This window comes from Tiliqua scincoides, chromosome 3, assembly GCF_035046505.1.
Source record: "Tiliqua scincoides isolate rTilSci1 chromosome 3, rTilSci1.hap2, whole genome shotgun sequence".
NCBI classification, from domain to species: Eukaryota; Metazoa; Chordata; class Lepidosauria; order Squamata; family Scincidae; genus Tiliqua; species Tiliqua scincoides.
In genome coordinates, this window is record NC_089823.1 from 24635425 (window position 1) to 24648688 (window position 13264).

A 13264-nucleotide genomic window follows, 5' to 3' on the forward strand; every position below is an offset into this window, starting at 1 on the left:
CTTGCAGACGTATTGTTTGCTTTCTTGTCTGCTACCTTCTGAGCTTAAATCTCTCCAGTACTATCAGGGCTTCACTTTGCCCCTCACAATTGTCTCCTAGGTACCCTGCATCTTTCCATGATGCTATTCTCACGAGATCTTGATCACTGAGTCAGGGATAGGACCAGTTCTGAGAAGGGCGATAGATGGGCAAGTCATGGTCATAATCAGTCGTTTTCAACCACTGTGCCGTGGCACACTGGTATGCCATGGATGGTCTGCAGGTGTGCCACAGGAGTTGGGGGAAGGATCATTTGTTAGTAGGGCCACAGGGGATGCAAGCCCCTGCTGTCAGTGCGGTGTGCCTTGTCAATTGTAAAAAAAACTGAAGGTGTGCCTTGACAAGTTTAGTAACTTGTCAGCGTGCCATGAGATGAAAAAGGTTGAAAATTGCTAGTCATAAACCTCAATACAATTTAATCCACCTTTTATATTCACACCCAGGTTAGTTATATTGCAGTAACTTGGGAAATCTTTCCCACTATGAGCGCACTCTTAAGTGCAGGCTAAGGTACAGTATGCAGCATGCCTGTCACGGTACTGGGGAGACTCCTGCTTGCTGCTGTTGCCATTGGCCAATGGTATTCCCCTGGTGTTCCAATGGTGCAAGTTTGGTACTTAGTGACATCAATAAACAGATGATAACCAGCTTTATATATCTGTGTCATTTACAGATGAGGAGAGAGGTTGAAGAGCTTTCTGTCTGATCTGGTCCAGAGAAACTGCGTTGGCTCGGTCATGTCGTGAGAATAGATGATGGCCGGATCCCAAAGGATCTCCTCTATGGAGAACTCGTGCAAGGAAAACGCCCTACAGGTAGACCACAGCTGCGATACAAGGACATCTGCAAGAGGGATCTGAAGGCCTTAGGAGTGGACCTCAAAAAGTGGGAAACCCTGGCCTCTGAGCGGCCCGCTTGAAGGCAGGCTGTGCAGCATGGCCTTTCCCAGTTTGAAGAGACACTTTGCCAGCAGTCTGAGGCAAAGAGGCAAAGAAGGAAGGCCCATAGCCAGGGAGACAGACCAGGGACAGACTGCACTTGCTCCCGGTGTGGAAGGGATTGTCACTCCCGGATTGGCCTTTTCAGCCACACTAGATGTTGTGCCAGAACCACCTTTCAGAGCGCGATACCATAGTCTTTTGAGACTGAAGGTTGCCAATACAGATGAGGAAGCTGTGGAAATTCAGACCCTGAAATTTTGGAGTTAGTGAAGGTCTGGAGCTGAACAAACAAACTAAATCCAGACAACAAAATCGAGGTTCTCCTGGTGAAGAGACCAACTGACTCAGCAATGATGGTTCAACCTGTCCATGACAGGACTGAACTTACCTTGAAGGAGCAGAATTACATTTTGGGGGTTCTCCTGAATCAGCCTTGCTGTTAGATGTCCAGGTGGTGGCTGTGGTCTGGTGTGCCTTTGCCCAGATTTGGTTGGTGTGCCAACTGCACCAATTTCTTTCTCAGATGGACAGGGCCAAGTTGACTCATGCCTTGTCACTTCACAATTGGATTACCGAAACATGCTCTACGTGGGGCTGCCTTTGAAGATCCTTCAGAAGCTTTAACTGCCCCAAGGTTTTCAGTAGGGTATAGCTTTATGACAGAATTAAAACCGCATCTTCCCTGGTGAACCTTTCAGTTCAAGTCAGTCTTTTCCCTTTAGTGGTTCCCCCAATGGGCTGATTCACTATTTTTATTCTGCTCTCATTAATATGCACTGCATTTTTATTATGATATTGTATCTACGGCTTCCACTATATTTTGTTTCAGTGTTTGTGATCTGCCTTGGGCATTATTAGTTCTGAAGAGAAAAGGCGGCATATAAATTTTTTAAATAAGTGAAGTAAAAAATGAATGATCCCTCAACAGCCATTAATGGATCATGCTAATGAAAGGATGACATTACAACAACAGGTAGGTACTGTTGATTATGTGCTGACATCTCTGAGAGCAAAGAAAGCAGGACTGCCCTTACTATCAATGGGAGAACACTTTCACCTGCTTTCAATGGAAATCTAAAAAAATAATGTAAAAGAGGGCATTTTCACCCACTATTGCTGAACATATGAGTGGAAATAGCCCCATTTTCAGCACAGTTGTAGTTTTATTCTGTGATCTCCCCTGTCAGTAAAACAAAATTCAAAATACAGAATAAAACACTCACATGCATATAAGACTGGTGCGCTTACCTAGAGCACCATTTTTGAGGAACACAAAATAAACAAGGATAGAGCACCATCCTTGAGCAACACAGAATAAAATAGTATCTCTAATGCTTCCAGATAATTCTGCAAGTTTCCTTGGCAAAAGCATATTCCCAAACGCTCATTTGCCAAGACAATGCAAATACTGGACCTAGGGTTTGTAAGGGAGAATACGTAGGTAGGAATATGTGAATCCTCTCCAACTTTTCAGCAGCAGTGCAGCCATAATGCAGCCCCAAGGGAACCTTTGTTCCCTTACCTTGAGGAGGCCTCCATGACTACCTCCCCACCATAGGATGCAGTGCAGGCCCCTTTGGCATGGCTGCATTAGCACTGGAAAATTGGATAGGATTGTGCCCTTAATCTTTCCCACACCCACTGATTCTCTTCTGCATATACCACCAGGCTGTTTTCACCCAAATCAGGGTTATTTTCTGATTCCAGATCTGGCATGTGGGGGGGGGGGGGGGTTAAAAATGACCTGGAATGGGCACTTACAGGGAATAATCAGGGAGTGGAGAAGGGCTAAGCATTTCCCTCCCACCTGTGGATTTTCCCTAGCACCACCTATCTCCACCTTCCTCCACCATTAAGAAGAATCAGAGACATGAGAGACCCATGTTTGTTTCAAAAATGGCAATTCTCCCTTTAGACAACTGACTAGAATCATGAGGGTTTTTCCTTCTTTACGGTGGGCTAGCTAGATGCCTGTGCTGGCTTGGTCATGTCGTGATAATGGGTGATGGCCGGATTCCAAAGGATCTCCTCTATGGAGAACTCGTGCAGGGAAAGCGCCCCACAGGTAGACCACAGCTGCGATACAAGGACATCTGCAAGAGGGATTTGAAGGCCTTAGGAATGGACCTCAACAGATGGGAAGCCTTAGCCTCTGAGAGTCCCGCTTGGAGGCAGGCTGTACAGCATGGCCTCTCTCAGTTTGAAGAGGCATTTGCCCAACAGACTGAGGCAAAGAGGCAAAGAAGGAAGGCCCGTAGCCAGGGAGACACACCAGGGACAGATTACATTTGCTCCCAGTGTGGAAGGGATTGTCAATCCCGAATTGGCCTCTTCAGCCACACTAGATGCTGTTCCAGAACCACTTTTCAGAGCGCGATACCATAGTCTCCCGAGACTGAAGGATGCCAATGATGAGCTATTGCGTTATGATGTGTGTTATGATGTGCTAACGCATCAGAAAGAGAGAGAGAGACTGCACAATTCTGTCACAGCTCAGGAAGCTGATTAAGAAAAATGAACAGAATCGTTCAGTGGAGATTCTGCCTTTTGCTGACCCTGCAAAGTTTTGTGGATGACAAAGATAATAACAGTCAGAAATCACTAGTCGTGAAGCTCATACAAAACTATGGGATTTTTTGCAGAGGGGTAAGTGAGGGTTTCCACCAAAAGAAACACAGTAATTTGGATCTGGAAACTCACAACATTCTCACACTTACATTAATCCCCAAGGAGGAGCTTGGGCAAGGAGTGTGTTTGTGTGAATGTGTGTACACGTGTGTGTGTGTGTGTGTGTGTGTGTGTAAAAATAGACAGAATGAGGCCTCATAGGCAATTATGCTCAGTTAGAAGAGTCCTGTCTTAATGGTCAGCAAGGGAGAGCTCGTGTAAGTTTTTGGACATACTGGATCTGACTTGCACTCCCCAGCCTTCATCCACCTTCAATTACGCACACATGAAAGCTGCCAGAATGATCTTTCCCTTATGGTTTTCAAAGTCATAAGATGAACGCTGGGCTGTCATGAATTGTCAGAGGTAGAACTAGATAATAAGCATTGATAATTCAGTAGCTGATAGATGGTGGGGGAAAGAAAATGTCAGATGTGTATATACGGGAAAATGGAACACATCCATAATTTTCTTGGGGACCAATTAAAGTTATAGCAAGTTTGCATAATCTTAATCAGAAATAAGTTGCAATTTTCCAGTCACAGAAAAGGCAAAAAATGCAGGGGGGAAAATATAAGGGGAAATCTAATGAAAGTCAACAAGATACTATATTTTGTTTAAGTAAATACATACCATTTGAGCAAGACTGTTGTACAATCACAAGGTGAGTGCTAACCCTGGCAAACAATATGGGATTTGTGGGCATAAATATTGAAGATACATTCCAAACGTTCAATTTGTGAGCTACATTATTGAGATTCTAGAAGGTCAACACTACAACCTTATTCCTTGGGATTTTCCAAGGCTTTCTTTCAATTTCTTCCATTATATTACCAACTACAACTGCGAATCTCAAGGCAATTACACCAGATTACTATACATATCCAATGTGTATGTTCAGCAGCCTTCCAGTGGCAAGGCTATAAGGCTTGGCTTGTGACCTGGTGCAGCTAACAGTACATGCATTGAGAACTGGTTGAAGACCAGGAAACAGAGAGTGGGTGTCAATGGGCAATTTTCACAGTGGAGAAAAGTGAAAAGCAGTGTGCCCCAAGGATCTGTCCTGGGACCGGTGCTTTTCTACCTCTTCATAAATGACCTGGAGACAGGGTTGAGCAGTGAGGTGGCAAAGTTTGCAGATGACACCAAATTTTTCCGAGTGGTGAAGACCAGAAGTGATTGTGAGGAGCTCCAGAAGGATCTCTCCAGACTGGCAGAATGGGCAGCAAAATAGCAGATGTGCTTCAATGTCAGTAGGTGTAAAGTCATGCATATTGGGGCAAAAAAATCAAAACTTCACATATAGGCTAATGGGTTCTGAGCTGTCTGTGACAGATCAGGAGAGAGATCTTGGGGTGGTGGTGGACAGGTCGATGAAAGTGTAGACCAGAGGTGCTCACACTTTTTTGGCTCGAGAGCTACTTTGAAACCCAGCAAGGCCCGGAGATCTACCAGGGAGGGAAGGAAGCGTCTGACAGACACCCCCTTTAATGTATGGAGCCCCTGCTGGAGTCTAGTCAGTTTCGTCAGTTTTGTTGCTGCAAGCCTGAAGAGCAGCTATGTCAGTTTCAGTGTCAGTTTCAGTGTCAGTTTAGTGTCAGCTAAATATGTCAGTTTTGTCTAGTCACCAGACGAAACTGACATATTAACAGTTTGGAGAGACGGGGCTCCGCGATCTACTCATTTTGCATCACGATCTACCTGTAGATCGCGATCCACCTATTGAGCACCCCTGGTGTAGACCCAATGTGCGGTGGCAGTGAAGAAGGCCAATTCTATGCTTGGGATCATTAGAAAAGGTATTGAGAACAAAATGGCTAATATTATAATGCCGTTGTACAAATCGATGGTAAGGCCACACCGGGAGTATTGTGTCCAGTTCTGGTTGCCACATCTCAAAAAAGACATAGTGGAAATGGAAAAGGTGCAAAAGAGAGCGACTAAGATGGTTACTGGGCTGGGGCACCTTCGAGACGCCTGAGGGGGGACATGATTGAGACATACAAAATTATGCAGGGGATGGACAGAGTGGATAGGGAGATGCTCTTTACACTCCCACATAACACCAGAACCATGGGACATCCACTAAAATTGAGTGCTGGGAGAGTTAGAACAGACAAAAGAAAATATTTCTTTACTCAGCATGTGGTTGGTCTGTGCACTCCTTGCCACAGGATGTGGTGACGGCGTCTGGCCTGGACGCCTTTAAAAGGGGATTGGACAAGTTTCTGGAGGAAAAATCGGCTATGTCAGAATGTCAGATGCAAGGGAGGGCACCAGGATGAGGTTATCTGGTGTGCTCCCTGGGGCATTTGGTAGGCTGCTGTGAGATACAGGAAGCTGGACTAGATGGGCCTATGGCCTGATCCAGTGGGGCTGTTCTTTTGTACATGCCAGAAGTATTCCTTCTAGGTTACAAGACCATCAGCTGTCCCACATGCTTCTGCAGATGATCACTTGGAGGCCTCCTAACATCTGACCCAGGGCTGGTGCCAGGCTATTTTGGGCCCTAGGCAAGGCTAACTGAGAAAGATTTTTTAATAAGATTTTATAATTAATTATATTCCATAGCAAGGTTGTGGCAGTTATCTTGAAATAAAAAATATAAATTAACAGTTGCATTTTTTTACATGAGTTAAAAAATGAGTTTAAAAAAAATTTAAAAATGAGTTTAAAAATGAGTTTAAAAAAAAACAACTAATCTGTATTAAACAATGCCCCTTAATGGTCAGTACTGCAGAACTCTCCAAGGTCTGCACCCTAGGCTGCTGTCTAGATGGTCTAACAATAGCACTGGCCCTGACCTGAAGCAAAGCTTAGATTTATTTGTGTTGCATTCATACCCTGCCATTCCTTCATCAAGGTAGTGCATATGGGGGTTCCTAGGTAGTTACCCAACCTGGCTTGCCTAGTCCCAGCACAGTGGCTGTATCACATGTTTTCAGAGTATTCTTTAGCACCACAAGTGACTGAAGATTAAATGATACAGTTGTGCAATGAACGAAGCAGGAAAAATTTAAAACAAAAGAAAGGTCAAGCTGCTGTCTGCTAAGTTGGGGAATCTCACTGTAAAACACTTTTTCTAATGTTTTGATCATACTTTTGTTACTTCCCAAAATCATCCTAGCCTTTCTCCATTATAAAAAACCATTCTGCTAACACCTCTCATTCTTGGAGTGCTGATGGGCAGCTCGATGAAAGTATCCACCCAATGTGCAGTGCCAGTGAAGAAGGCTAATTCAATGATTGGGATCACTAGAAAAGGTATTGAAAATAAAATGGCTAACATTATAATGCAATTGTACAAATTGATAGTAAGGCCATGCCTGGAGTATTGTGTCCAGTTCTGGTTACCACATCTCAAAAAGGATATAACGGAAATGGAAAATGCGCTGAAGAGAACAACCACAACGATTACTAGGATGGGGCACCACCCTTATGAGGAAAACTTACAGCATTTGGGGCTCTTCAGTTTAGAAAAAATGCACCTGAGAGGGGACACGGTTGAGACACACAAAATTACGCAGGGGGATGGTTAAAGTGGATGGGGGATGTTCTTTTCCTTCTCACACAACACCAGAACCAGGGGACATCCACTAAAATTGTTGGGAAAGTTAGGACAGACAAAAGAAAATATTTCTTTATCCAGTGTGTAAAGTCTGTGGAACTCCCTGGCACAGGATGTGGTCATGGAATCTGGCCTGGATGCCTTTAAAAGGGGATTAGACAAATTTCTGGAAAAAAAGTCCATCACAGGTTATAAGATGTGATGGGCACATGCAACCTCCTGATTTTAGAAAGAGGCTACCTCAGAATGCCAGATGCAAGGGAGGGCACCAGGATGCAGGTCTCTTGTTGTCTTGTGTGCTCCTTGAGGCATCTGGTGGGGGCACTGTGAGACACAGGAAGTTGGATTAGATGGGCCTATGGCCTAATCCAGCAGGGCTCCTCTTATGGTATGTTCTCTCAGCCCTTTTATTAACCCAGGATTTTTAAAAAATTCAATGCTTTCATTGCTATTTGGGTTGGGGGGGTATAGCAAGCTGGGCAAGCAAATGTGATCTAGTTTGTACATATGAAGAAGCAGGTTTTGGCTTCAAAGCAAATGGAACAATTCCACTCAAAATGGACTTACAATACAATCCTATGTATGCCTACTCAGAAGTATATCCTATTTAGTTCAATGGAACTTACTCCCAAGAAAGTGTGCACAGACACAAGGTAACAGCTGCATGTTAACAGCAAATCCTGTTTTAGGTTCTCATTAATGATTCTGTTTGTTTTTGAGTGAGATGTACACAAAGATGTTAACCCTTTGATTAACTCCCATGCTGAACATGCATTTCAGATAAGTCATTTGTTTCATATATTTTCCACAGTGTTTTGAGTCTAAGAACCTTTAAACTGAGTCATGGCCTGTTTCCTTCAGACATTGTCAGTCTTTGTAAGGAGAGATCAAAGGCCCTTACAGTCAAACCAATTCCCCTTTCTAAAGCCTTTCTTTAAGCTAGCCCTAGTCAAATGACTGACAGCATAGCTGATTGCCTCTAATCCTCCCCCATTGCCAAGAATTTGCCAGTATTAGTCATCTATTCTCCTACTATCTCTGGTGGTCAAACATCACAGAAGCTTAATTTTTTTTAAACCACCCCAAAGAACAATACAGAAAAATACAATAAAATAGAACCCAAAGGGGGGGAAAGTGATGTCATTTCATAGGTTTTAAAAAAAGGAAATAAAAATAAGTGGACTGGAGATCTCTAGGGACAAGGAGAGACGCCTTTAATAGCCTATAAGGCTTTATAGAAACATTCCCTTTTCTTGCCAGGTGCTTGATACTAAAGAAAAGAGAACATTTTTTATCCCACTCTGGGTTGTTTTAATTGTACTTCGTTTGTCATATAAAGCAGTGCACTTTGAAACTTCACAGGAAGAAAGTTAAATTGTAATTGGCACAGGGCAGAGGAAATTTCAAATTAAAATAGCGCTAACGTTTTCAAATAAAATTCCTTAATGGGTGTTGGGCTCATGGTGTATTTTTTGGTAACCTGATGGGTCCACTATTTCAGCAAAATCTAGGACGATTGATGTTGGCAATCATCAATTTAAAGTAGCATAAATTCATAGGATTTAATGTAGCATAAATTCAAGGTATGCTGTTCATTTCAGATGCATTTGCCATTCCGTGTCATTTTGAATATGCTTAAGATATATGGTATATTCATTTGCTAGGCTTTAGACATAAAGCACAACTGAAGTTGGTTCTCAAGAGTAATCTTTTAAAATGAAACCACAGTAAATTTGGATCTGTCCTGTAGGAAGGGAGAGGCACAGAACAAGATAAATTGACCCTTGAGCCACTGTCTCCAACAACAGGATTACTTCAAAATAAATGAGGAATAGGTGAGGCTTAGCAAAATGGGTGAGGTTTAGGGAAAGGTCAGCAAAACAAAGCACTTTTAAATAATGGTCTTTTAAAGCAGCTGTGCCTAACTCGATATCTTTACCTATACAAAACAGAACTGTGATGTATGAACAGACAAACGGTTACATGGGATCATTAATTGAATGCATAGCCGTTAAAAGTGAGTAAAGCAAAAGAAGCATTTTTTCAAAGGCATATGAATGGCAGTCCAAAAATTGTACATGAGACCCATAGGAGACCTCATTACAGGCCCACACCATCTGTTAAACTTTTATATGACAGAGACTTCACTGATATCCTGAGGTGAATTTAAAAATAGTTTTGAAACATGTAAGTGAATGTCTATATTTTTTACACAGAACATAAAGATTGTCCTTTATGCTGTAAATGCATCATTTCTGAATTTGTTAAAGCATAGAAAGTGGACAATAACCATTTTAAATGGTTATATAAATATTTCAACAATATATTGAAAATATTTTGTTCAGACAAAACAGACAAAAGAAAATATTTCTTTACTCAGTGTGTGGTTGGTCTGTGGAACTCCTTGCCACAGGATGTGGTGATGGCGACTGGCCTGGACGCCTTTAAAAGGGGATTGGACAAGTTTCTGGAGGAAAAATCCATTACGGGGTACAAGCCATGATGTGTATGCGCAACCTCCTGATTTTAGAAATGGGTGATGTCAGAATGCCAGATGCAAGGGAGGGCACCAAGATGAGGTTATCTGGTGTGCTCCCTGAGGCATTTGGTGGGCCACTGTGAGATACAGGAAGCTGGACTAGAAGGGCCTATGGCCTGATCCAGTGGGGCTGTTCTTATGTTCTAAATCAGATGCAGTTGGTAACATTACTATTCTGTATATCTTTCTCTTGAAAGGGGTCTCAGAATGACATATAAGATTCTCCCACTCCCTCCCCATTTTATCCTCATAACAAATCTGTGAGGTAGGTCAGGTTGAGAAAGAGTGACATTCTAGGGTCACCCAGAGAGCTTCATGGCTGAGTTGGAATTTGAACCTAGATAGGGTCAGTGTGCAAAATGCTGCCTCCCTTCACTGGTGATGTGGCAGCCTCTGCTCTGCCACACTCCCATTTTACACCCTCTACCTTTTCCAATCCAGGGAGTGGAAGGAGGAGGATAAATGGAGGCAAGCGAGTGGATAGACATGGGTGTCTCCTGCCAGTCTGCTCCTGAGGCATTCACTTCAGTTGGCCTCACGGATGGGCAAGTTGTGAACCCGGGATTTCTTGCTCCTAGTTTGCACTATACCCACTACAGATTTATGTTCACATTACATATTACATTAAGCTCAACATTAGAGCTGACATGGTTAACTTATTTCTTTATGAAATGGACTATGTGTAATTTGCCAAGTGAAATAAATTGTCCCATATCAAAGTAAGTTATGAAATTAAACTGTCTAAACTATTTCTTGCATATTCTTGTAAATTATTTTGAATGCAAAAACCCAAAAAGAAACCTCAAATAATGTGGAATAATGAATTAGCACTCTGCATAGTAGTTATTTGTATGAGCTGGAAGCCTTAGTCTAAATCAGGGGTAGGCAAACTTTCAACTTTAGTGATCCTGGACCTTTAACAATTGTGTAGGACACTGGTTCTCAAACTCTGTGGGAGAGTTTGAGAGCCAGTAAGTCCTTGCAAGGGTGGGGGGGAGGCAGCGGGGATGGGGGGAAGGCAGCGGCGCAATCCCCAGGATCGTGCCACTCAGGGGGCTGCAGGGGCTTGGGTGCACTTACCCAAGCCTCCTGCAGCCTCCCCAGGGTGCGGTGAGCCCGGCGTGACTTCTGGCAGGGCTCCCCACAGTAGGGAAAGTGGATGCGGAGCTATTAATGTGGTTCACGTCAAGTGGTGAGGGCAATGGCACACTGTCACTGCCTCCTTCCAGCCCATGGTGGATGGCGCTGTATTGATCAACAGTTCCTCCACTTCCCTACCCACTCACTTTGCTCCTTGCATGCATGAACCCTAAACAAAACAGGAAATCACAAAACAGGGAGGCAAGCCACTTTCATACCCACTAGCTTACTCCTTCCTTATGATCCTTTCAAATAAAACAGAAAGTTGAGGACATTCTGAGCATGAGCAGGAGCTCCTAGTGTGACCTCTGCTTCGTATTTTGTTGAAAAGGTTTATATGGAAAGAAGCAAGCAAGTTACATGAGATTTTCAGTCACCCGTCCAGGCACTGTTCAGCTTCAGCAAGCCTGTATTATGTGCCCACAGGTCATGTCCCAGGATCCATTCTTAGGCACAGTGGTATGTGTAAACATCACAGCTTCCTTTTTTCCATATCAACAAAAGCAAAGAGCTAGCGTGACCTTTTCTCTCATTATTTGCTACTTTTTCATAAACTACTACAAAAAGCTACCACTTTCCATTCTGAGAAAAACCTACAATAACCTTCTTCTTATTTTAAAAGAGGGAAAACCCTTGTTTCAGACATCACACCACTATCTCCGCAGAATACATTCCTTCCAACACACAACCATGTTCAAAAGATTGATGAATGGATTGTAAAGGTCTTATGCATTAAACAACCCTAATCATTGGAGAGATTCTTCCACATCTTTGCATGAACCAAGAGGAAAGTAAAAACCATAACTGTAGTGATCTATTAGTCTTTCAGTTTTGCAATCTTGATATCAATATAGTAGCTGCATACCCTCCCAAGCCTCCTGGTGCATGTTCTGGGCAACATGCAACTACCTAGGAGAGTCTTAAAGGATCAATGCTTCATTTATCATTCAAATAAGCAAAATTTGGCAGTAGATACCCTTGTAAGATTCTTGACAGATGTTTCTCTCAACAACCAGTTTTATAGAGAGATACATTTCACCAACCAAGCTCGAAACAGGTGAAGCCTCAAGCTCTTATCAGCTCATAACACCTCTACGCCATTTGATTGGGCAATCCAAGATCAACCTCAGTGGGTAATTCTGCCCACCATTTTTCTGCTAGCACACCTCAGCTCTTGATCCAAATCTGAGTAGAATACTTCAGTCCTTGATTCTATTTTCTGTTTGCCTTGCCCATCTCAGTCCATTTGACAGGTTACTGACCTTACCTCTGATTTCTGATGTTCAACCTGTAGCAGAGAGTTTGTAACTATGGTTGTTCCCATGGTGCAGACTCAGGGCTCTGTTCTTGCATCTGCAGTTCTGTCTGATCCCCAGCTAAGCAGACTAGACACCTACCTCCAGGTATTTTGGGGGGGGGGAGACATATTACAATGCACACCAGAGTATACTATAGGTAACACATCAAGAAATGATAATTTGTTCTACAGTATGAAATCTTCTGTAAGCTCCTCACATTTCTTACCTACAGCAGATGACAGCCTTGCATGACAGCGCAAGATCCAGAAAGGACTGCCGTACTTCAAAGGAAAGGGCATACTTCAGAGTCTGGCCATCAATAATCAAAGCAATATCATTTTCTTTGCCCAAGGAATTTCCCAGGTTTGTACAATGCTGGGTCAGTGCAGCTCTTGTTGCCTGAAGGATGCATGAAGAAAGGGAAGGAACACAATGACATTTTGCAATCATTTCATACTCTTTAAAGATTTCTGATGTTTTGTAAAACTGTAAGTGATTTGCAGTAAAATACAAACATTAAATCACTTCATGAAAAATGCAGGAGCCCTTTAAAAAAGTACATTGCTCTCAGTTTAGGGCAGTGCTTCCCAAACGCATTTCTGTCATGACACTACGTTCTGCTGCTGAGGTGGAGCTTGGCACACAGAAGTAAGTGGTGATGATGCATAATGGGTAGCATGATCACATCACCATCACTTTTAATTTCCAGATGAAAAAGGGACCCTGAAAATGGAGGTAAGAGTCTCAAGGTGAGCTGGTGTGCCATTCTAGCAGTGAACACCTCACGCATGGAGCCTGTCGAATTGAGCCTCTGTTTCGTGGGTGGAGAGTGCCCTATAACAACCTTAAGCACTTGTCACATACTTTTGAAACCCTGGTTTAAGGGCACAATCCACCCCAATGGAGTTCTCTTTGCTCCTCCAGCTCCTCAGTGTGCACTGACCACAGCGAATCAACTTTCAGGAGCTGGTGATCATTTTCCATAAAGCAACCCATCCTTCTCTCCATCTCAGGCCTCTGGCGTATAAGTTACTTGTGAAAGCAGGAGAGTACAGGGCGTGTGCGTGTCTG

At 43.2% G+C, this 13264-nt stretch overlaps 1 protein-coding gene across 5 annotated transcripts in view; it reads right to left on the reverse strand.

Moving 5' to 3' along the window:
• Window positions 1-13264, reverse strand: part of ATP8A2 (ATPase phospholipid transporting 8A2) — a 353936-nt gene that overhangs the window by 234740 nt on the left and 105932 nt on the right. For all 5 annotated transcript variants that reach the window (XM_066618841.1, XM_066618843.1, XM_066618845.1 and 2 more), the window contains one exon: window positions 12420-12592. In XM_066618841.1, the coding sequence (XP_066474938.1) occupies window positions 12420-12592 (173 nt within the window). The remainder of the gene's footprint in view (window positions 1-12419; window positions 12593-13264) is intronic.